At 38.5% G+C, this 22984-nt stretch overlaps 1 protein-coding gene across 1 annotated transcript in view; it reads right to left on the bottom strand.

The window, feature by feature from the left end:
• ppfia4 (PTPRF interacting protein alpha 4) overlaps positions 1 to 22984 on the bottom strand; it is a 93142-nt gene that overhangs the window by 11261 nt on the left and 58897 nt on the right. Inside the window, 19 exon segments of the mRNA XM_055222195.1 lie at positions 1672 to 1872; positions 2445 to 2526; positions 2606 to 2687; positions 2858 to 2970; positions 3778 to 3899; positions 3995 to 4024; positions 4755 to 4983; positions 7324 to 7499; positions 7995 to 8003; positions 11076 to 11217; positions 12234 to 12325; positions 12697 to 12759; positions 12998 to 13129; positions 15564 to 15647; positions 16864 to 16998; positions 18284 to 18442; positions 19125 to 19346; positions 19730 to 19792; positions 22052 to 22126. Of these exon segments, the coding sequence (XP_055078170.1) occupies positions 1672 to 1872; positions 2445 to 2526; positions 2606 to 2687; positions 2858 to 2970; positions 3778 to 3899; positions 3995 to 4024; positions 4755 to 4983; positions 7324 to 7499; positions 7995 to 8003; positions 11076 to 11217; positions 12234 to 12325; positions 12697 to 12759; positions 12998 to 13129; positions 15564 to 15647; positions 16864 to 16998; positions 18284 to 18442; positions 19125 to 19346; positions 19730 to 19792; positions 22052 to 22126 (2211 nt within the window).

Raw genomic sequence — 22984 nt, 5'->3', positions numbered from 1 at the left:
TGGATAGATCCAGTAATTACAGATACACCACCAGTCAAAAGTTTGGACACACCATCTCATTTTATCTACCTACAGAAGACATCAGATATATGAAGTAAGATATATGGAATTATGTAGCAAAGAAATAAATAACTCTACTAAATATTTTTCAACAAAGCAAAGAGTGGCATTATTAAACATTTTTTCTTGCATTTCATAATTTTTTGCTACATAATTCCAGATACCTTACTTCATATAATTGAGATTTTCTGTATGTATATAAAATGTACAAAGTAGTAAAAATAAAGAAAAAAAAAACATTGAATGAGATGGTGTGTACAAACTTTTGACTGATGACTGCATATTAACCATAAACCAGGTCAACACATCTGAAAGGTAAACAGCAAATTCCACCACAGAGTTCTGCCCTGTCTCCAGCTCAATGTATAGTTTCTAGAATCATGTAATCTCACATGGATGTATTTTTGGTGATTTGATGTCAAGGAACATCTAATAATCCTGAGAATGTTCCTTAAGTCAGTTGGGTCTTGGGCATCGGAAACGTCTATTAAAAACTTCATCATCATAAAAATGATCAGGGTGCCAATATTACTAGATGGTGTGCATTAAACAGAAAAATAAACAAGTTCAGAGTTATTGGCACAAGAAGTGAAGTCGGTGTTTAAGGTTGTACTGAGCATAGCATTATTTTGTTTCCAACATTGTGGGTAAAAGTAGATGTAAAGATTTTTAGATGTAAAGATTTACTATAGATATTCCTAAAAAAATCTAATAATAATGACGTGTTAAAAGATAAATTGTATCATATTTACATGTAAACATTTGCTTCTATCTGTTTGATCAACTGTGTTTATATGCTTTATATGAGTCAAATGTCTTGTGTCACCATAGATAGACTGTATAAAGAAGTGGACTAAGAGAGTGTGACCCACAGTGTTCAGCTCCAGTGAAATGAAGCTCATCGAGGCTAGAGCAGTTATAGCCGTGAATTTGGAGCCGAGTCCCACATTTGGGATTCCGACCGTGAGTATCATAGCAACCAAACAGTCAATCTGGAGTAAGGCTGTTGAAGGTAATGCCCCTTCCCGCCTGCATCGCTGGTTTAGCAGGGGGCGGGCGCTTACCATCGCTGTCAATCAAACCTTTACGAGTGCTAGCGGAACGACTTCTGGGAAAGGCTCATTGGTCTGTTATTAATGCTCATACCTTGATTTATGGACAACATAGCCACATAAAAATACCAGGATCACCTAGAGCGAGTTAACACGAGCATTTTAAGAGCAAAATGACGAGCCTGACAGAAGCAGTTACAGAGAGACGGATGACAGTTTTTCTATTTGGAACGCAGCAGCTAGCAGGTTAGATATGTCCATTTGTATGTACAGTCTATAACTGACAAAATGTATCACTTGACTTTTTTCAAGATATTTCAGGCAGGTTCAAATTGTGTAATAACAATGTAAACAGGCCTAATTTTAACTCATTTTCATTTGTAGTCCTTTTGCCAGATGTGAAAAACTTTTTACCTCACTCAAAGTTGTGACATAATTTTCTGCATTTCACACTGGAGTCTACATTGTCCAATAAAGGACCAAATTTGACTATAACTTTATCCCACACAATGTTGTAACCACCATTAGGTTATTGTGTATTTGTGTCCATGTGTGTTACCGTTCTGGAGGTGAGGGGGGCGGAGGGGCTGGTCAGGGACACCATCTCCTGAATGGCGAGCCTGAGTTTGAGTCTGTGCAGAGGGTTACTGATCCCGATCTCCCTCTGGATTTCTGTGTCCGACAGAGCAGACATGATCGCTCCGCTCTTCACGTTCGCTCGACAAGCAGCCACGTACCAGGCCGGCATCCCCACCCACAGCTGAAAACACAAGAGAGGCAAAATAAATATGTCAGAAATGTCAAGATATACAGTATTTATATTTGTTTAAAGGGCCCATATTACACTATTTTCTGACACATGTTTAACACACAAACCCTGCGTATTTAGACCGAGTTCTTCTCTCAAACAGACAACTTAAAATAACTATACAATCCTGGTACAGATATATTGTATAAGCAACTCATGAGGTCAAGATATGTGAGCTGTGTGCTGTCTGCGACTAATTATAAAGAGTATAAAATTTGATAATCAGGAAGTGAATGGTTAGCATGTTGTTCCCTTTACTGTGACGGCTAAACTCTGATCTGGCCTCTGAGACTTGTAAAAAGGGCTTATAAACTCATTGTGGTGAATAATTGAGATGCTTGGAAAGAGAAATAACTTTGGACCACTGCAAACAGTTTAAAATTATCTAGTTTTGTTTTTCACGTTTTTAAAAATACTTTGATAAGAATACTATAAAAATACTTCCATGTAGCAATTTGAACGTATCTCACGGTATAATCAGAGTTAATTTTATGTGTTCAAGTAATAATAAAACAGCCTCAAACCTCGAGCCAGGAAACAACTGTTGGACCGTCCCACTGAGCGAACGGGAGCCCTTTTTTCCTGGCGTCTTCTAGAAGCTCATGCCTGACAAAAACACATAAAATATCATTATGAACAGCACCTATAATATGTAAAAGTCATCAAATTAAAGACGGATTTGTACTTTTTCTTCATCCTGCGATCCCTCTCCGCCTGAGTGCCCAGTTTGCCCAGAGTCATGGTGTCTCCAACGCCCATCTCAAAATCTGAAAAAACAACTGTGTTCTCTCAATATCAGGAGTAATCAGACGTGAGTGAAGTTGTCAGAGGTAAGTGGATTAGACATAACAATATCTTGTAAAATTGTGCTACTACTAATGAATATAGATTAGTAAAAGATTATCATTATAAACCCAGTGTGTGTGTTGGTATCTACCAGTTAAAGCAGACAGCTGTTGTCCTTCTCGTCCCACTGAAGGCTCCATTCGACCTTTCTCCTTTTTCCCAAACAGTCGACCGATGGAGGACTTAATGCCTTTTTTCGCTTTACTGTAAAAAAAAAAAAAAAAGTAATACATTGTCAGTGAATTATTACAAACTTAATGTAAACAGTTAAAAAATATACTAAAGACACTAGACAAAAAGTAAAGATTCTGTCTCTTCAATTGTATATGCAATTGCCAATAAAAATGAAATACTATTACCACTATTATTTCATATACTACTGCAAATCCTAATTAATATTAATAAGGGAATACTTTAAAAACAGTCAGAATACCTCACCTGCTTGCTAATCATTGATATAGGAAAATTTAATACCAGATCACATGACTGCATAAGGCTAAGGCCGAGCTGCACCAAAATTGAGACGGGGAAAGACGCTTTTAGCTGTTTTGCTTCACAAAAATGGAATACACACTAAGGAAGTGGATACATTGGTGACACAATCTCAATTTAATAATCGGGTAAAAAAAAAGAAAAAACATTTATACACACACCTGCACCTGTTTTTAATGTTTTATAAGGACTTTTATATGTCTTTGTTTTTTGTTTTTTTTCTCTTTGTAATGTATTTTAAACAGTGTGCAAATGAAAAAGAGCCCAAATGATCTCACTGGGTCCCCTGAATAAATGAAGATACGAAAAGATGCTGCTGGTATTGAACGAATAAAAAAAGAAAAAGAATTTTACCCTGGTCTAGACAGAGAGAACAAACCAATCAAACAGTGTCCAGATGACTTCTCTACACTCTTAATAATTCAATTTTAAAACAACAAATATCAACACACTGATATGAAGACCAAATTTTCAGTAAACTAGCATATTAGCTTGAAAAGCCCATAGGATCATGCTTACCCACGTCCATCCTCCAGACTCCCCGTGAACTGAGCAAAGTTTGTTTCAAGACGTAAACTTCGAGGAGACGAAGGAGGCGACGTTTCACATTTGATTGTAGCTTTATCCACTTCCACCGGAGACTAAACCACACAGAGAGGCCAGAGGGATTTAAAATAGTACTTAACATTGTGGTAATTGGATACAAATATTTCAGTTTGTAGATACTTACCGCTACTTTCCTGCGATGTTTTCTCAAGTCACTTGGCTGGAAAAAACACACAACATAATGAGAATACTTAAAATGTGTACTCAGTTAAATTAACAGTTACTAAAAATGATCATGTATGAATTCTACTATTACTTCTGTCTGAACCCTGGCTACTCAAGATGGCTTTGTAATATTTCTAGTAGGAAAACTCTCTGTGCACAATAGCACCCACTAACTGTTAACATCACCACTTCCTGTCCAATTTGATCTCTGTGAGGTTTTTGCCGATTCACACTAATATGAATAAATATTTAAAGATCAGGCTGTGGAGAAAGAGCTGTGCATGGATGTCACTGACAACATAAATGATTTAAACACTACACGAATAAAATAAATACTTCACTGGAGGACGCTCCAAACTGAAGTATTCTACATATAAAAATAATCTTTATTTCAATTAATTTGAATTTTAATAGGTTGTTTATTTAATATTTTCCAATTTTAATAAAAGTGAGTGTTCGCTTTGAGACACAGTGAGCTAGCTAGCATGCTACTGTGCACAGAGCCTATTAAAACAAGCCCTAAACTGTATTTTTTTATCCATTAGCTTATATGAATTTTAAACGTAGTATTGGTAATCAAATATTGCTCAATCAAATAGTATGATTCCTACTAAGCCTATTACAGCTACTTAAAACTACTACAACCACTATTACCACTACTTCTTCTACAACTAATACCACTACAAGTACTACTGCTACAACAACTACTGTCGATGTTGCTGTACCAGGGTCATGATGCCGAGGTGGTGCCCTGCGTTGCGTGTGTGGTGCTTGGGTGTGGAGTGCCCGCTGGTGGGGGGAGAGGTGGAGGAGGCCAGGGACTGTGCTGTGGCGGAGGTGGGCAGAGCGCGCGGGCGGAGGGTCACGTTCAGACCGTCCATACTGCTGCTGTTTACACGAGACTCAAGACCCTCTGAGCGGAGGTCTGCAGACTCACGCTCCACCTGGATCATCCTGGAGAGAGGGAGGGAGAGGAAAGACAAAGGGAGGGAGGGACGAAGGAGAAAGAGAGAGTGCGGAGGCAGAAGAAAGAGGAGAAGGAGAGAGTGAGAGAGAGGGATGGGAGGAGAGAGTGCGGAGGCAGAAGAGAGAGGGGAATGAGAGAGTGAAGAGAGAGAAAAAGAGCAAGAGAGAGGGAGGGGAGAGGAAGAGAGTGCAGAGGCAAAAGAGAGAGGAGAAGGAGAGAGTGGAGAGAGAGACAGAGAGAATGGGAGAAAGACAGGTTGAAATGTAAAGCAAAGGGGAGAGAGAAAGAGGGAATGGGAGAGAGGAAAGAGAGGAGAGAGAGAGAGAAAAGGAGGAGCAATGGGAAGAAACAGAGTGAAGAAAGAGAGGGGGAAAGAGGGAGAGAAAGAGAGAGAGGAAGAGAGAGGGGGAGTGAAGAGAGGTGAGAAGAGTGAGAGAAACAGTGAAGAGAAAGAGGGGAGGGAAAGGAGTGAGAGAAAGGAGAGAATATGGGGGGGGCATAGAGAGAGAGAGAGAGAGAGAGAGAGAGAAAGAGAGAGAGAAGGAAGGAACGAATTATCAGTAACCAAATTTGTGAAGTGTCTTGCCTGAGGACACGACATCAGCAGGCATTGGTCACTGGTGAACTAATCCAATAGCAAATGAAATGCACTGTAGAAAAGCAGATCTAAGCTCACATAGATTTAGGGGTTGGTTCTTTTTGGCGTTTTGAAATACGAGTCCCATAAAACAGAGCTTGGGGGGAGTTTAATCATTTCCTTTGCATTATGTCATAGTCCGTGCTCTCAAGTAAATTAAATAAAGTGATACATTTAATCTGGTTCCTGTTTTCCAAAAAGCTGCTTTTCTTGCAAATGTACATTATGTCTGCATCATTGTTTTACTCTTATCTACCTCATCTCTTTGGTTTGGCCTTGACCTGATTTCACTGCAGCAGATTCTGTCATGTACTGCACAGTGTCACCTGATCTCTGCAGGATAGAGTCTGACAGAGAAGACAGGACGAGACCAGGACGAGACCAGGACTAGACCAGGACTAGAACAGGACTAGAACAGGACTAAACCAGGACTGGACCAGGAGTAGACCACGACTAGACCAGGACAAGACCAGGACGAGACCAGGACGAGACCAGAACGAGACCAGGACTAGAACAGGACTAGAACAGGACTAGAACAGGACAAGACCAGGACGAGACCAGGACGAGACCAGGACTAGACCAGTTCTAGACCAGGACGAGACCAGAACGAGACCAGGACTAGACCAGCACTCAAAAAGCACTAGAGCAGGACTATCAGGACTAGTCAGAGGTTAAAAAAGGACTAAACCAGGAATTAAACAAGACTAAACTGTGACTAGACCTGGACTAAACAGGGACTAAACCAGGACTAAACCAGGACTAAACCAGGACTAAACCAGAACTTAATCAGGACTAAACGAAGGCTAAACAAGGACTAGACCAGGACATAATCATGGCTACATCAATAAAACAATTGTACTAAAAAGGGCCATAAAGGCATAAATCAGGATTAAACCAGTAATAGGAACCAAACTACATTTGGACTAGGGCTAAACCACTGCTTTATTCAAGAGTGTGTCAAGACTTTTTCACTGGGATGGCACCAGGGCTGGCAAGAATTTTAAAAATTCAACACTTAAATTTGATAATTTCAGAAATAAATCATTATAAATAATACAAATGATACATTTTTATGTGAATTTCCTCATTGCTGTTATAATTTTGTTCAGTATTATAAGTAGAATTACATAAAAAATTGTAATTTCCTTCCCAATATACTGCCTCATACTCTCTGTGTGGGGTAGCCTGCCCTCTCTAGAAATGGCCACTCTCTAGAAATGCCCCTGGCTAGACTGGGGTTAACCTACGACCAGGACCAGATGACCATGGCTCACTCAACAAGGATTAACCCAGGACAAAATCATTGCTAAACAAATACTAAACAAGGACTAAACAGGGACTAAACCAGGACTTAAACAGGACTGAACAAAGGCTAAATTACACATAATACAAGAAATCTAAACCAGGACTAAACCAGGACTAAATTGTGTCAAAACCAGGACCAGGACCAGGATCCTGACCCTAAACCCTAAACCTCAACCCTTAACCATAAGACTTGGATTTTCAGAGATCAATACCAAGTAAGTTAAGACTAAAAAAAAACTAAACTAGGACCAAACCAGAACCAAACAGGGCTTAAAAGAGGACTGTACTCAGCACTAAGTAATGGATACACAGAACTCCATGATTAAAACAGAACTAAAAAAAAAAGGAACCAAACCAGAACTAAACCAGGATCTTGAAGAGTCACCTGATCTCTTCATTGATTGCGTCGAGTTGTTGCTGTAGCATTAAAGCCAGAGTCTGTGCGTCTGATTGGCTGCTGGGGGAGAGGAGGGCGGAGCTAACATCATCGTCCATGTCAGACTCCGCCTCCACGTCGCTGCCCAAAAGGTGAGTGACGGAGCCGCGGAGGGAGGGGTAATCCTGCCCGAAAACAGCACACACCTGAGGAAGAGGAGTGGGCCATGAGAGGACGTCTGATCATGTACATGCAAAAACTGTCCACTTTGTTAGGTACAGCACTGGTTAAGTTTTATACTGTTCACTACTGAATAAAATAGAGTTAAAATTATCCATCATCCAGGACTAACAAAAAGGAAACTCAAAATGGCCAAATCTAAAACAAATTGGGGCTAAACCAGAGTAAAACTGAACTAAACCAGGACTTTAACTGGGACTTGACCAAGACTAATTCTGGAAATAAACAGAACTACTCAAACTTTCATGTCACATTCAAAGTCTCTTAAAACCCAGTCCTAACCAGTTTTTCTCCTCCATTCAAAAATTTACACATTTGCTGATTTGTCTACATGTTTCAGTCAGGACTATAGGAAACACTGAAACAGCGTAATAAAAACATAATATTACATTACATCCTCTCAGTGTTTAATGTAGTTTAAGACTAGACTGAAAACCCACCTCTTCTCCCTGGCATTTAATACTAGCTACACAGGACATCTTGGTGTTTTATTGTACTTTTCCTATTGTTTTATCTGTATATGTGTTTTCTGTTGACTTTTTATGAAGCACTTTGGTCAGCTGAAGTTGGTTTTAAATGTGCTGGGACATTTTTTTTTAATTAATGGGTCAAGGACATTTAACACAGAAGGGGGCAGCTAAAATAAACATTGTTAAAATTAAGTTTTTGTTATTAAATGAGAGTTCTTGGGTTTAGTCATTAATAAAAATGATCAGTATCAATATGTGTGAATTTACATATGGGATATTTCCTGGTAAAGCACAATGTAATCAATAGGGAAAACTGACTCTAGCGCCCCCATCTGGGAGTATAATATCATCACATTCTACAATCTGAAAAACACCAATACAGATAAAATTGAATTGAATAGTTTCCTATATCACCAATAATACTGATGAAATTTTTTTTTTAAATGCTGCAATAAAAGTCACAGTAGAGCAATAGGTAGGCTAAAAATGGAAAAATATGGAATGAGTTATTTTAGCAGGCAACTGGTCAGCAATGACTCTTTGATTAGTTGACTAGTGAAACAATTATTTCTATTATACAAGATTTTATAATTATATTTTTAACCAAGTAAAGGTTGAAATTAGATAACTGATCGCTTCTGGATGATGAATATTTACATTTTCATTTAAAGGATATAAATTACACAAAATTGACTCTTGTGAGCTTTAAGCCATGTTATAATATTGTTACTTAATCAAAAACATACCTGGAGTTGTGGTTCGTTTCATTCACACATGTTTGAATAATCCTGCATTATTCGGCTGTCTCCAAAGCTCAGAATGCTCTGTTCCACCTTGTGATGTCATGTAGTGGTAGTTTTCAAGTTAACAGCTACTTTTACCATTAGTTAAGTAGAAATAGGTAATTCCAGGGCTGGCATTATCCAAATGATTCTAGTGAAGGTGTATGGAGTTTAAAAAAGCAGTGGAGCGCCTGTATTACCGCATGACATCACAAGGTGGAACAGAGTAAAATATGCAGGGTTTGTGTGTTAAACATGTGAATAAAACAGTTATGTTTTATTCATATATGTATTTCTGCATATATTTTAAAGTCTGTATAGTCCAGTTAAGTACCGGTTTTAACACTTCTATGTAAAGCTGGTGTACCTAATAAAGTGGCCACATATATAAACACATTAATATTGTACAGGAGACACTTATGGAGTGGTGAGATGGATGAACATTGAACTTACATCACAGCATGTCCATGGCGGCAGTGAGAGAAGACAGACACAGGTTAGTACAGAATGAATCGCATGACGGAAAACTCCTCTTCATTATTGGAGCCGCTCTGAGCATCGACAAATATTAGCAAAGCAGATGTGAATGTGGACAGTTAGAAAATACATTTGAGTAGCAATGCATGTTTGTACTGACGCTCATTGGGTAGAATTAGACCAATGTGTTACTATTAGATTCATGGACTAGATTATGAACTAACCAAAACGAAAACACAACTAAACATGAAATAAAAACTGGTATGTAGCTAGGTCTGTCACTATAATCACTATATCAACTTATCATTCAGTATATCTAAGCTGGAAGAATATATTTTGGGCCTCAATACTTATCATGAGTACTTTTTCTTTGCAAAAGTCGGGGAATTTGGGATATTTTTGTTATAATATAATAAGATTTGAGCTGTAGAGGGGTGAATAAGTCCCTTTTATGGCTAAGTATTCCTACATTCTGATATTTATTTGTTGTAGCTCATGTCTTTTCATGAAACTGTCTATTTAAAATGGTTTCCTGGGGGTATGTTGCATTATTTAAATCTTAATTAATGGCATAAAGTAGCTTCAATATGATCGTTTATCTCAATATTTCAATGTAGCGATATATCTTGCTTTAAAATTTTTTATCATGACAGGTCTGTACATAGCAGGAATGAACCATGGACCAGCAAAATCCAAAAACTTATTAACTATTGTGCCAAACTGACTCTTGGCTTTGTTGTTATGTTGTTTCCTCATTTAAAACAGAACTAAATAACAAAGGTCTCAATATCGTCTGTTTATTGTTTATTTTGATCCCCATTAGCATCTGCAGCGTACGGAGTCAGCTACTCTTCCAGGTGTCATTTCACATTTAGTTACTGTTCACAATCATATTCACAACCATTCAACTAAAAACAATTACATTTTTTACGCCAATACAAACTAACCTGTCACTTGTGATCAGATTAAAACTGTTTCCAGAGATGCAATAACACAAATTCCAGACACCAGCTCACACTTGCCTTATTAATATTGTTTCAACATTTGCTTATATTAATGTTTTTTTTAGTTGTGTTTTAAAGCTATAACCTCTACTTTCCGCTCTCATATTCAGAGGCAAACGATTCCACTCCTTCATGTCTGCAAAAATCACTACACATTGGCTCTGACTCGTTCTACACTTTGGAAGAGAGAAACACTGCCCTTCAGAACGCCTTGAATAACAATGAGTATTTTTACTGAAAGGGAGTTTTTGGTAGAATATAGAAGGTGTATGAGTTGTAACAATATTTCTTTAAAGTTTGTTTTTGCATACGACCATCTATCTTTAAGCCAAAGCCAGGAACGCAGCTTATGCATTTTAGCAACACTCCTCCTAAAGCCACATTTTAGCTCCAGCTGTGAACGACTGCACAATAATCCAAATGAGGCAAAACCAGGCTCTGAATGACAAATGGGACTATTTCTTTAGTTATTTTGAACATCTTTTTATTACTGCTTGACTGCATCCCACTTTAGAGACCACGCGGGTTACTTGATGGTCCCAAGACAGTTGACTCTCTATTCAGACTCCTAAGAGCTTCATCTCCTCCGCTTGTTTCATCGCTGTACTCTTTATAGACAGATTTAGCTGAGGTTTGGCTCTTTGGGAATGTTTAGTGCAAATGCTTTTGACCCAGTTCACAATTATTATGACCACTTCAGTAGTCAAATTTCCATTACAATGCAGCTAAACATCTATGACGTTAGCCACTGTTCTAAGCCTGATTTAACATGCTCCTACACAATAAACTATGCTTGTTACCTTGTTAGGGTCGTCTCGGAGTGCGGTCAGTCTTCCTTTCTGAGCGCGGCGGATTACGGTGGTGCTGTAGTGCCCCTCCTGCCCCTCCACCACCGAGAAACGCAGGTCACTGGCACTGCCGAGGTGGGACCTTCAACACAGTAACACATTATAGGGGTATAATAACACAATGGGGCAAAATTAACACGATCCACAGATGGGCTGACTTATTACACAGAGCAGATGCACACAATCAAAGCTTTCTTAAAGGTGCACTATGTAACATTTCTGGTTGTGGGTCCACTACCTGCTTGTCTCCATGGAGATGTTATTGCGTCGCCTGGAATGTTTCACAGTATAGCAATGAACGTATCTATCTGGCATGAAATTGATTATAGAGAAAGTCTGTGTATCATGTTTTGGAATAACATCTGCAAGTAAACAAGAAGGTGGTACCTCCCCTACCAGAAAAGTTACATAATGCTGCTTTAAAGGTCCTACATCACGCTATTTTCTGCTCTCTGTTATAATGTTGTTTCCTTATCAAACAGATCAAACAGACCTGGAGTTGTGTTTTATTCCATTCATGCATGTTTAACACACAAACCCTGTATATTTAGGCTGAGTTCTTCTTTCAAACAGGAAACACTCTGTTCCACCTTGTGATGTCATGTGGTAATACAGGAAGTGCTGCTCCACTGTGTTTTTAAACTCCATACATCACTAGAATTACTAGAATACACCTTCCCCGGATGATTTCAGACCTGGATTATCAATCTCTACAAAACAAAAGGTAAAAGAAGCTGTTAACTTGAAAACTACCACTTCATGACATCACAAGGTGGACCAGAGAGTTTTGAGTTTAGGAGATGTATAATAAAGGATTACTCAAACATGTGTGAATGAAACAAAACTCAACTCCAAGCATGTCTTTTAAGGAGGTAAGCCCATTATAACACGAGTCAGTTTTGTGTAATATAGGACCTTTAAATTTACCCAAAATATATGGATGTATTTAGTTCATACATTGTGAATGCATCAGACCGAATCTGACACTGGCTGTGTTGTAAACACTCAAAATTCATAATACAGACACATCAGAAGTGGGGGGGCTCTGTTATTTACTGTATAGCATTTCTACATAAGTGTATTTAGACAGATCTGTACCTCGGATGTGTCCCGTCACCAAACGCTCCACTGCGACGTTTCAAATGGTCGATCTCATTCCTGAGCTTCTCAATCTCCCCGATCAATCGCTCCTGAGGTACAAGAAGGTTTCAATAAAAGACATAAAACCTCACTCATAAACTTAAACCATATTACTCAAGTACCAGTAAAAGTCCTGTTGAGATTGAAAATCTTTGGGGTCCTTTGTGTTTTTTTGGTATAAATGACACTATATTGTTTATGGAGCCTTGAAATTAACAGACTAACTTATAGACTTAACTTAACTTATACAAAATTTTAATTAATTTAGTTAATTTTATTAGTGTCACATGGGATACATTTCTTTGGAACAAGTGGTCGGGGAGGTGCTCAAAACATCATCCTAACACAAGCTCACCATATCAAATACAATATCGCAGTCACAGTGAAACTATACTTTAGTAAATCTGTGTCTTATACTGACCCTGGTGTGGTGGAACTCTTCCAGCTGCTTCTGACAGTTCTCCAGATCCTGAATCAGGGAGTTCTGGGGGTAAAAACCAAACAAATATATTACTCTATGAACATTTATTTAATTAAAGAGAGGGTATTATGCAAAAACTTTTTAGAGCTTTCTTCCATGTTATAACGTTTCTCCATTAAAAACATGCTTGATGAACATAATGATCTAAATATATTATGTGTTCGCAATTAATACCCCATAGAAGTGTAATACCCCCTCTTTTAGAAACATAAAAATATTCATGTTTAGATGTGATTTGTGCCTTGTCTTCCAGAGCAGCCATGCGTTCCTTCAGATGCAGCTGCAGCCTCTCGTTGGACTCTGTGAGCAGACGGTCCACTGTGTCCGACAGGCGCTTGTTATGTTCCTCATTCATTTTCTCTCTCTGACGAGCCTAAGACGCAAGCAGGAAATATATAATTGAATTAAAAAATACAAATAATTGAATTTCTGCATCTATCAAAGGAATGAAATAAAACTGTCCATTATTCATCACTGTCTAATACAGCACATGGAGGTTTAAAAGTAACAAAACACATATGTTGAAGGAATCAGGGAACAATTGCAGTAACTTTCTCATTTTCAAATTTCTAGAAAGCTCAGGGTTTTTGCAGGGTTGGAAAAGTTTTAAGTATTTAGGTACCTGATTTTCAAATCATGAAAGTAGAAATTGGGTATTTAAATGTTACCATGGCTCTAATTCGCCACTACCTCTGCTTGTATTCACATGCATGAATTTTCAAAAAAGTGCAGCTTTTTCACAAGACAAGTGAAGCAGGGTGGACCACCCCAGCACAGCCAATGCACTCTCATTCCAAAACATTGGGTTCCTTGTTCAGCCCCAACGATGTAAAAATCATCATAAACATAATAACCAAATTAACCCATAAAAGGACACTTGGGATGCACCGAACCAGTTTTTTCAGTTTCAATACCAATTTTGATACCATGGCTTTAAGTATCTGCCAACACCCGTTGTGAGCCGATACCAGACAAGAGACTTAAAATTAAATTTATTTCCTTAAGGCAGACGTATTCTGCAAAATGGACTTTTCAGAGCATTTAACCATGTTATAGTTGTTTCCTTCTCATTTACCCTCTCAAAATTATTTTTGGAGTGATTCATGCACGTTTGAGCAATCTTTAATCGCTTATTTTCAAAACACCATATTGTCGATCAGTCCCTGTTTCACCATTCCCTGTACATGCCCCTGTTCTGCACTTCGTTTTTTTTCTTAATAAGTGATACATGTAGAATTCAGTTAAATCACATAATCATTTTGGTACAAATGAAAAAAAGTCAGCTCTTTGCTAGTGCGATGAATAGGTATCCTTAGGTGCCAACTCTTTGTCGTCAGGACAAAGTTTTCAGATTTGTCCTGGTTTGATCCCAGTTTCGTTCACGGTTTAGTCATGATCTAGTCCAGGTTTAGTTCTGGGTTTGGTCCCCCTTCAGTCCCAGTTTTGATATGGTGCAGGTGTGAACACAGCCTAATGCCACAGTGAGGCACTATGTAAGACCAGTGAATTACTCTTTCCATTTTATGGTTCTGCTCCAGAAAACTGTAACAATTAGCTAACTACAGCCAATTATTCTACTACAAACAGTTATTCTTTTTGTTTGGACGTGCTATGCCTATTAAGTATTCATCCTTCATTTGAATAAATCAAGACCATAACAGAGCCACATCTGCCTCCTCACAACACTGGGGCTAAAGCTAATGCTAAATATAGAGCTGGGGAAGCTCAGAGAGAGGCAGAAATTAGCCTAGCGTGAATTATTCAGAAGCTAAAGATAGCAGCCAATCAGGATCAAGGCGGACAGGGCCATGCTAGATGTGATATCAGAATTGTAAAATACCTTGGTCTACCCTGGTTTAGTCCTAGTTTAGTCCAAATAATAATAATGGTTTGGATTTATAAACTGTCTTTCAACAAACCCAAAATGCTTTAGATTTTACATTATTCATTCACTCCAGAGTGAGTTGAGTTACAATTGTAGCCAGTGCCACAGCTGCCCTAGCGCATACTGACAGAATCAAGGCTGCAAGTCTGTGAAATTGGCCCCTCTGACTACCAACAATTATTCACACACCACATTCATACATGACTGAGGCATTATGGGTGAAATGTCTTGCCAATGGACACAGTGGCAGTATGCAGTAGACTAGAGCCATTGCTGCCCCTCTCCGGGAACTGATATGCTCAGCCGTCCAAGTATCTACCTGGCCCAATCCTGCTTAGATTCAGAGATCATACTAGATCAGGCATTCTCAAGGTGGTATGCCAAATAGTCCGGGTTTTAGTCCTAGTTTAGTTCTGGTTTAGTCCTGGTTTAGATCTGGTCCAGTCCTGGTTTAGTCCTGGTTTAGTCCTGGTTTAGTCCTGGTTTATTCTGGTTTAGTCCTGGTTTAGTTCTGGTTTAGTTCTAGTTTAGTTCTGGTTTGGGCTAGTATGCTTTACTGTTTGTTTACTACTGGGTTTAATCCTGTTTCAGTCAGATCTTTACTATTATTGTCCTGTCTGGTTATAGTCCTAATAATACCCGGTGTATAATACTTTGTTATGTCTTGGTTTAGTCCTGGTTTAGCGCTGGTTTGTGCCTGTATGCTTTACTGTTTATTTACTTGGTTTAATACCTGGTGTTCTCTTAGTATAGTACTTTGTTATGTCTAGGCTTAGTCCTGGTTTAATCTTGGTTTAGTCCTGGTTTAGACCGTGTGTAGTCCTGGTTTAGACCTTGTTTAGTCCTGGTTTAGACCTTTTACTCTACTGATTGAGATAGTTTGAACACAGGAATAGTGAATATTAAGAAGAAGGCCACAGACCCTCCCCAGCTCCTGGTTCTTCTCCTCCAGTTGTGACTCCAGCTGTCTGAGCCTCTCCTCCACATTGCCATGGCGCTCCTCAGCCTGCAGGGGGAGACACACACACATACAGTATTACAACCTTTCAACTTCGCCAAACATCAGGACAACACTGCACTGTGAATAAGAATTTGCCTGCTAAAATGAAGGTTATAAAAACACAATAAAATTTTATGTCAGCACTTTAACATTTCATGAAGAACATTGTATTTAAACATACACAATTGTCTTCTATTTATTTAATTTTATATATTATCTGCTCTCATTATTGTGAGTTATTATATATGGGTGTGTTTACCCTCTGGTCCTGTTTTAGCCCAGGTTTAGTTCCAGGTTTAGTCCCAATTTTGATGTGGCATGGGTGCAAATGTAGGGCTGCAATAAATGATTACTTAACAATTTCTTTTAATACATTTTTTCATTTATCTTTACATCTACAGGGAGAACCCAATGAGAGAACCAGATTCTCTTTTACATGAGTGCCCTGTTAAAATACAGAACAATATAAAACAAAGACAAGCAAAATAAATAACTGCATAGGTCCATTTAAAACATTAAAACAGGTGCAGATGAGTATAAATCTTTATCACCAGATTATTAAAGTGCATTAGTGGCACCAATTTATCCAGTTTTGCATGTCCTTGAAATCCATTTTTGGGAAGGAAAATAACCAAAAGCTTTTTGTACCATTTCAGTTCTACTGCAGCCAGTTTGTAGACGTAGAGAATCATGAGATCTTGTATTAAAAGTTCACCTATCAAAGTTCAACAAGCAAGTGAGATATTGAATCAGTCTGTCATCGTAGTCCCTTATAAATACATTTTATACAGTGTTGTTCTCTTCTGACAAATAGCGATGGCCAGCCTACTTTTTCATAGAGTGAACAGTGATGGGTTTTAAATTCATTACCTGTTATGAAATGAAGGGCTGAGTGAAAGAGTGGATCCAAAGGTTTCAAAGTAGAGGCTGAAGGCAGATTAATCCGCTAGTTGAGTGATTATTTCTATCATCATATAAGTCAGTGTTGAAAATGGCAGACTGAAGTGTATTGTTGATATGTGTATACTCATGTATTTGTATTTTAATCATCATAATTGTTATTTTGACTATACACATAAGTGTTTTAGTGCCTCTGCCGTTAAACTACATATTCTTTTGCCCTTGTTTAGATTAAACACAGGCCTATAGGAAATTGTGACCTGAAACCCAGTGAAACTCAGTAATTCTCTTGATGTGTGTAATGTAGTGATGTTCATGTGACCTTGGAGAGTGCTGCCACCCGCTGGGCGAGCTCTGCCTCCACCTCTGGCAACGTCTCGGCTTTCCTCAGAGTCTGAGCCAGTCTCTGCTCCGCCAGCTCCAGCAAGTCCTGCAACTGACGCACCTTCTCCTCGCTCTGTAGCAAGAGACACATACACGGCAGTCATTCACTCATGGCTCACACTATCCATTGGTGTCAATGATAAAAATTAAGACGGTTGCCATGGTGATTAACAATTTAAATCATATTTTACATCTTTTGACAGAAAAAAAATCCTCAAAGCTGAAGCTGAAACCCATGAATAGGAGACAAATAGGAGATGGTCCACCATCTGCTTGTCTCCATGGAGATGTTATTGCTTTGCTTAGAATATTCCACAGGATGGCATTAAACGTATCTATCTTGCATTTATTACCTTACCTTGCATTTATTCAATTGGAGATGTTTTTATTTCTCAAAATTACCTTGGAAAACGTACATTCTTATTGTGAGTGTGCTCTCCTCTCCTCAGATCTGACCTGTAACTTGGCCTGATGATGCTTTTCTCCATGGAGATAGATATGTTTAATGCCATACTGTGGAACATTCCAAGAAATAACATCTCTATGGAGACAAATAGGTGGCAGACCCTCCAGCAGAAAACAGTTAGATAGTGCAGATATAATCCTTAAAGAGCCGAGGACACTATCAGTGGTGGTAGTAGACGTAGTGGACACTGTAGTGTGATAAAGTATATGGAGGATTTCATTGAGGATGAGCTGAACTCACAGTCACCCTGAACTCCAGGTGAACCTGGCAGATCATTTTTGTGCTATTTTTAGACTTACATCCACTTTTCACCTTGTAAACCACATAAAAATGTACAGTGAAATCATTTTACATTATAGGCCATAAAATAAAACATAACTCTACCACATTTTTATGCTCTCTCTCTCAATGGACCGGCTCCTCCCTTGGAAAGAGGAGGGGCTCTCTGTATGAGCCAATCACATCAACAAACTCAATCATAGCAGCTGAACTACAAAATGCTACAAAAATGAAACAATAAAATATTCAACACAACAAAAGCAGCTTCAATAGATTAATTTCTATCATTTATTTTAATTTCTTAAAGGCGCACTGTGTAACTTTTCTGATGGAGGTTATGTCACCTGTTTGTCTCCATGGAGAGGTTATAGCGTTGCCTGGAATGTTCCACAATATGGCAATAAACTATCTGTCTTGCACTGATTAAATAAGAGCTGTTTTTATTGAAAAAAATTAAATAAAATTATAAATGAACGGGAATTTTACCAGACTGCCCCTCCCACAGTTGAGCTCCATAGAGGGGGATAGAAAGTGTAAGTATAAATGTAAAGATATTAAATGTTTGTTGTTGACAGTATATGTCCTCACACAGTGCTGATAAAAAACCCAGTACCTGTCGATGCAGAGAATCTTTGGTGGCGAGCTCGTTCTCCAGTTTATCATTGAGGTCGTGGATGTGAGTGGTTTCTCTCTGAGCCGCCAGGTAACGCTTCTCCAGTGTGGTGATCCTCTCCTCCATGTCCTCTCTCTGCAAACAAGAATGTATTTAAAACTTTCAATGAAAATTTGAAAATGGCATTTTTATTCCCACTATGTAACTTTTCTTGTCTCTACAGAGATACTATTGCTTGGAATGTTCACCAGTATGGCATTGAACATGAATTTACCCCATTGCATGTGTTTAAATGCTAAAAAACAAACAAAAGGTCTGACTTATAACTTGCCCTGGCGACATCACTTCTTTTCTCAACACAGATTCAATGTCATACAGAGGAAAATTTTAAGCAAAGAAATAACATATTTTTGGAGACAACAGGTCTAAGAGAAGTTGGTTCTCTGCATTTGACCCATCCTTCACTGTTGCTAGGGTAACCTGTCAGAAGCAGTGGGTGCCACAGTGAGCACTGCAGTGTTGCACCTGGGGACCCTTCTTCATATCTGGAGCTAGGCTTGGTCAGAACTGCCTTAGCTGGAGGATTTGACCTATGTTTTTTTGACACCTATGGTGTATGTTTTGAGTTGATGGGGAAAGTTTCCGAAAAAAAAACAACACCCAGACACAGGAAGAACATGCAAACGCCACACTGAAAAGACTGGGTGAGCCGGTGATCAAACCTGGAACCCTTTACATTGAAGCATGAGTACTACCCACCCACTCAACCACCAACAACTACTACCAGTACTAACTACAACAATAACAGCTACTGCTACTCCTCCACACCTCCACCTCTCACCTCTCTCTGCTCCCTCTGTTGTTTGATTGACAGCTCTTCTGTGCGGCTGAGCTCTCTTCTCGCGTTGGTTAGCTCCGCCTCCAGCTCGGCGACTCGTGCGTTCAGGGAGGCCGTGTGGTCCCGGCTCTGGGCCAAGTCTTTGTTGGTTCGGTCCAAAAGCTCCTGGAGCTCGGAGACTCTACTCCCATCATCGTGGGCGTCTATCGAACCATTCGGAAGTCTCTGTAAAAATAGATAAAGTTATTCAGGTGTAAGAGTTTTAGCATGTAGCATTTAGCTTGGTTCTGATTTCCTCTGCTAAATATTCACTTATTCAGACTCTTCTCTTGTTTTCTGTGGTCGTGTACCTCCAAATCAAACTACAATTGCAATACTTACAGAAACAGAATTGAACAAAACACCTAGTTAAATTTTGTCTCCAAATTTGTGCAGCCCTAAGACACAAAAGCAAAAAATAAAATAAAATACACCGTGTATGTATGCTGCATTCAGGTGATCACCATAATATTTGTGTCCCACCAGATGAGAACCAGTGACATAAGACAGACATAAACAAACCAAATCAAAAACACCAATCGTAAAGAACAATCACACAGTCTGAAGACCTTCCATGTTGGTTTGGATCCATCTGCAGATTCTCCATCTTTCCTCTGCCTCACCAGGTTCAACTGCACAGAAAAAAAACATACACATGAATGAATGATGCCTTCAAGTGCTGTAGAAAACGTAGTAAATATCATGCGTTGACAGAGGTGGTGGAAAAATAAATTAAATTGGATGACATTGCACTTGTTTGGGAAATATGCAGAATTAGAATATTGGGTATGAAGTATAATAAAACTACTACTACTACTACTACTACTACTACTACCACTACTATTACTACTATTACTATTACTACTACCATTTATTTGTATGCGCCTTTCAAAACACCCAAGGACACTGTACAGAATAATTTAAAAACATAAAAAACACACAATACTATACAAAACTTGATGTTTATGGGAAGCCAATGTACCAAAAATATATCAAAAAGATTATTAACTAAATAAATAAAATAAACTTGCAGTGTAATCATTCAAATAAGGGTTTAAGGTGATATTTCTGCACTTTTTCTTGTTCATTTCATAGTCCATTAACTTTTTATGTGATACTTGAACTTCAGCTATTTCATTTACCGCCTGTTTTAGGACATTTTGGATGTATTTCTATAATATTGTCTGAACATTGTCATTGGAATAATCCAAAGACTCTATAAAGAAGTGGACTAAGTGAGCGTGACGTCACCCATAGCAACCAAATGAACCCAATAGAGGCCTGCAGTTATAGTAAAATAAAAACCCTACCACTACAACCACAAAATCATTTGAACTAAAGGTGCAATTTCCAATTTACAAATATAAGGGATAACCATCTCCATTGCCTGTGACAGCATAAAACAAGTCTAGTTTTCCTTATCGAATTCCCAAAGGAGAGACACGTTCAGAGGGAAAAACAACATGTTCAATCAGATTTACACAGAGATGAGGGTCATAACTGTGCGATCAGCAGAAATGAACAAAATGAATTTGAGTTAAAATGCTTTTGGAATCTACAAGAGTATATAATCGCCTAATGCAGTTTTGACAAAAAACACATTTCATTTTAAAAGAGATGATATCTAAAATTCTCTCACATATGAAAAAAGAAAGGACTGCACTGACATAGGGGCATCACTAAATTCCTCTTTTTATATTATCTGGGAGATTCATATTTGTTTCCACATGGTTCCCATTGAGCAATGTCCCTGATTGGATAAAACTATCTGTCCTGAGTAGCTGCTTCCATATGGTTCTCATCCAACAAATTTATTTTTGCTCTCATGTCTGAAAATTAAGCATTGAACATTAATAAGAGACAAATCAGCTGCCTTCTTTCCCCAAGGTCGCTCGCACTAGCGCTAGCAACAGGTTTGATTGACAGCGTTGCTTAGCTCCAGATTGGCTCTTTTGTTGCTATGATACTCGCACTTGGAATTCCAAATATGAAGCCTGGCTCCAAATTGTCCCCTATAACCACTAACATCGATGAGCTTCAATTGACTGGAGCCAAACGCTGTGGGTGACGTCACACTCACTTAGTCCACTCCTTTATTCAGTCTATGGTATTAATGCTTGTTTCATGCATGTGCAGGAATGAAAAAGCCCATTAAAATAAAAGAGAAAGATATTATATTTGAACTGGAAAAAATCTGTCGATATCATATTTGTTCTTTCCAAATAAAAATGTAATAAAAAAAAATAGTTTAATATAGTTAATTTTTCACTGTGTATATAGTGTTTTAACAGCATTATCTACTGTCCCTAGTAATTTAGTGCAAAAAAGGCATAGCTGCAGCTTTCTGATCAAAAACGCCTAAACCTAAGTGTGTGCTGCCTTCAGTGGCCTCTGCAATTTCCAGTAGTTGGTGACATCACAAAAGACTGCCCTGATTAAACTGAGGTATTTCTGATGGCAAACTTCTGGCTACAGGGAGTTTGAAGTGAGGATACCTGTTTGACCAATCACACTGTTCCTTATACCTCCAGACCCCGCCCCTCCTCCCCCCTCACTCTCACTTTTAGTCCTCCAGGTACTGCCCAGTTTAACGGCTCTGTTTGAAATGTAACTGTAGGCAGAGCTTAGGTGTTTAGCTCCACTTTAAAGAAAATACTCTCTGGAAAGTAGCTCAGTTATTTAAGCAGTTTGTGAATAACTGTATGATAATTTATGGAGGCGGTTGATCAAAAGAGTCAGACTTGAGTTGGACACTTGAATAGACCAATCCATCTCCTCAGACTGAGCAGGACAGGGACCAGCTGTTTGGACCCACATTAAACACATATATTTACATTTATGAGCACAAGCACAGGACAAAGGACACAGGACACAGACTGAGGAGCCCCCACCTCTTGTGTCGTCGAGGCTAATTGTCCTTCTAAAGTGGCCACGCGCTCCAAAGCCACCCTCAACCGCTCACGCACCTGAAACACAAGAAGAAACAAGATTATTTCATTGTTACGATGTTCAGGTATGATCCATCGTAAAAGAAAAAATCAAATCTGTCAACTAGACAAAACGTTGTAGGAGTGGAAACGTTTTGCTGCTCATCAGTTCTGGTCAGATTACTGGTGGACAATGCGTTTTATCTATCTGAATGGAGGAGCTAACTGCACAGAAACTAACAGTAATAGTTCTGATGCAATTAGTGTAGTCATGATAGTAACATTTCAAACTTAATTTTGATAGAATGGAAAAGATTAGGGGTGTTATTCACTACAAGAGATTACACTGAATTCTTGGTCAACTAAACATGACATGTCCTGCCAATTGATTAGTTGGCTAAAAAGAGGGCGTGGCAAAGCTCTCAAAACTATTACATATATCTGTGAACCAGACCCATAGAAAGCAACAGACCACTGCTCCTGCTTATTTGTAGTACAGGCCTCTCACACGTGTCTCACATGGAGGATTTACTTCTCAAATATCCAGAACCAAATCAGATAAATAAGAGTTGAGTGCTTTGCTTGCTGCTTCTTCAGTAATCCATGCTGTTTCTGTTCTCTGTGAAATGTTTTTCTTTCTTTCTACTCACTTTTGAATACTACATTTTTTGACATTCCATTTGAACAGTGAATTCAGATCTGCCCTCCACCTACTTTTAAAACAAGAGTTCAGTTATTACTAGTGATGGAACATAGTTTAAACCCCGAGTGGGAGTGTGTTTACCTTTTGAAATGATGAAAATCCAAATAAAATGTTGCAATACAATAATAATAATAATAATAATAATGATAATGATAATGATAATGATAATGATAATGATAATGATAATGATAATA

Source organism: Periophthalmus magnuspinnatus, chromosome 5, assembly GCF_009829125.3.
Source record: "Periophthalmus magnuspinnatus isolate fPerMag1 chromosome 5, fPerMag1.2.pri, whole genome shotgun sequence".
In the NCBI taxonomy this organism is placed as follows: Eukaryota; Metazoa; Chordata; class Actinopteri; order Gobiiformes; family Gobiidae; genus Periophthalmus; species Periophthalmus magnuspinnatus.
Note: the sequence above shows the minus strand (reverse complement) of the source record. Positions and strands in the feature narration are given on the sequence as shown.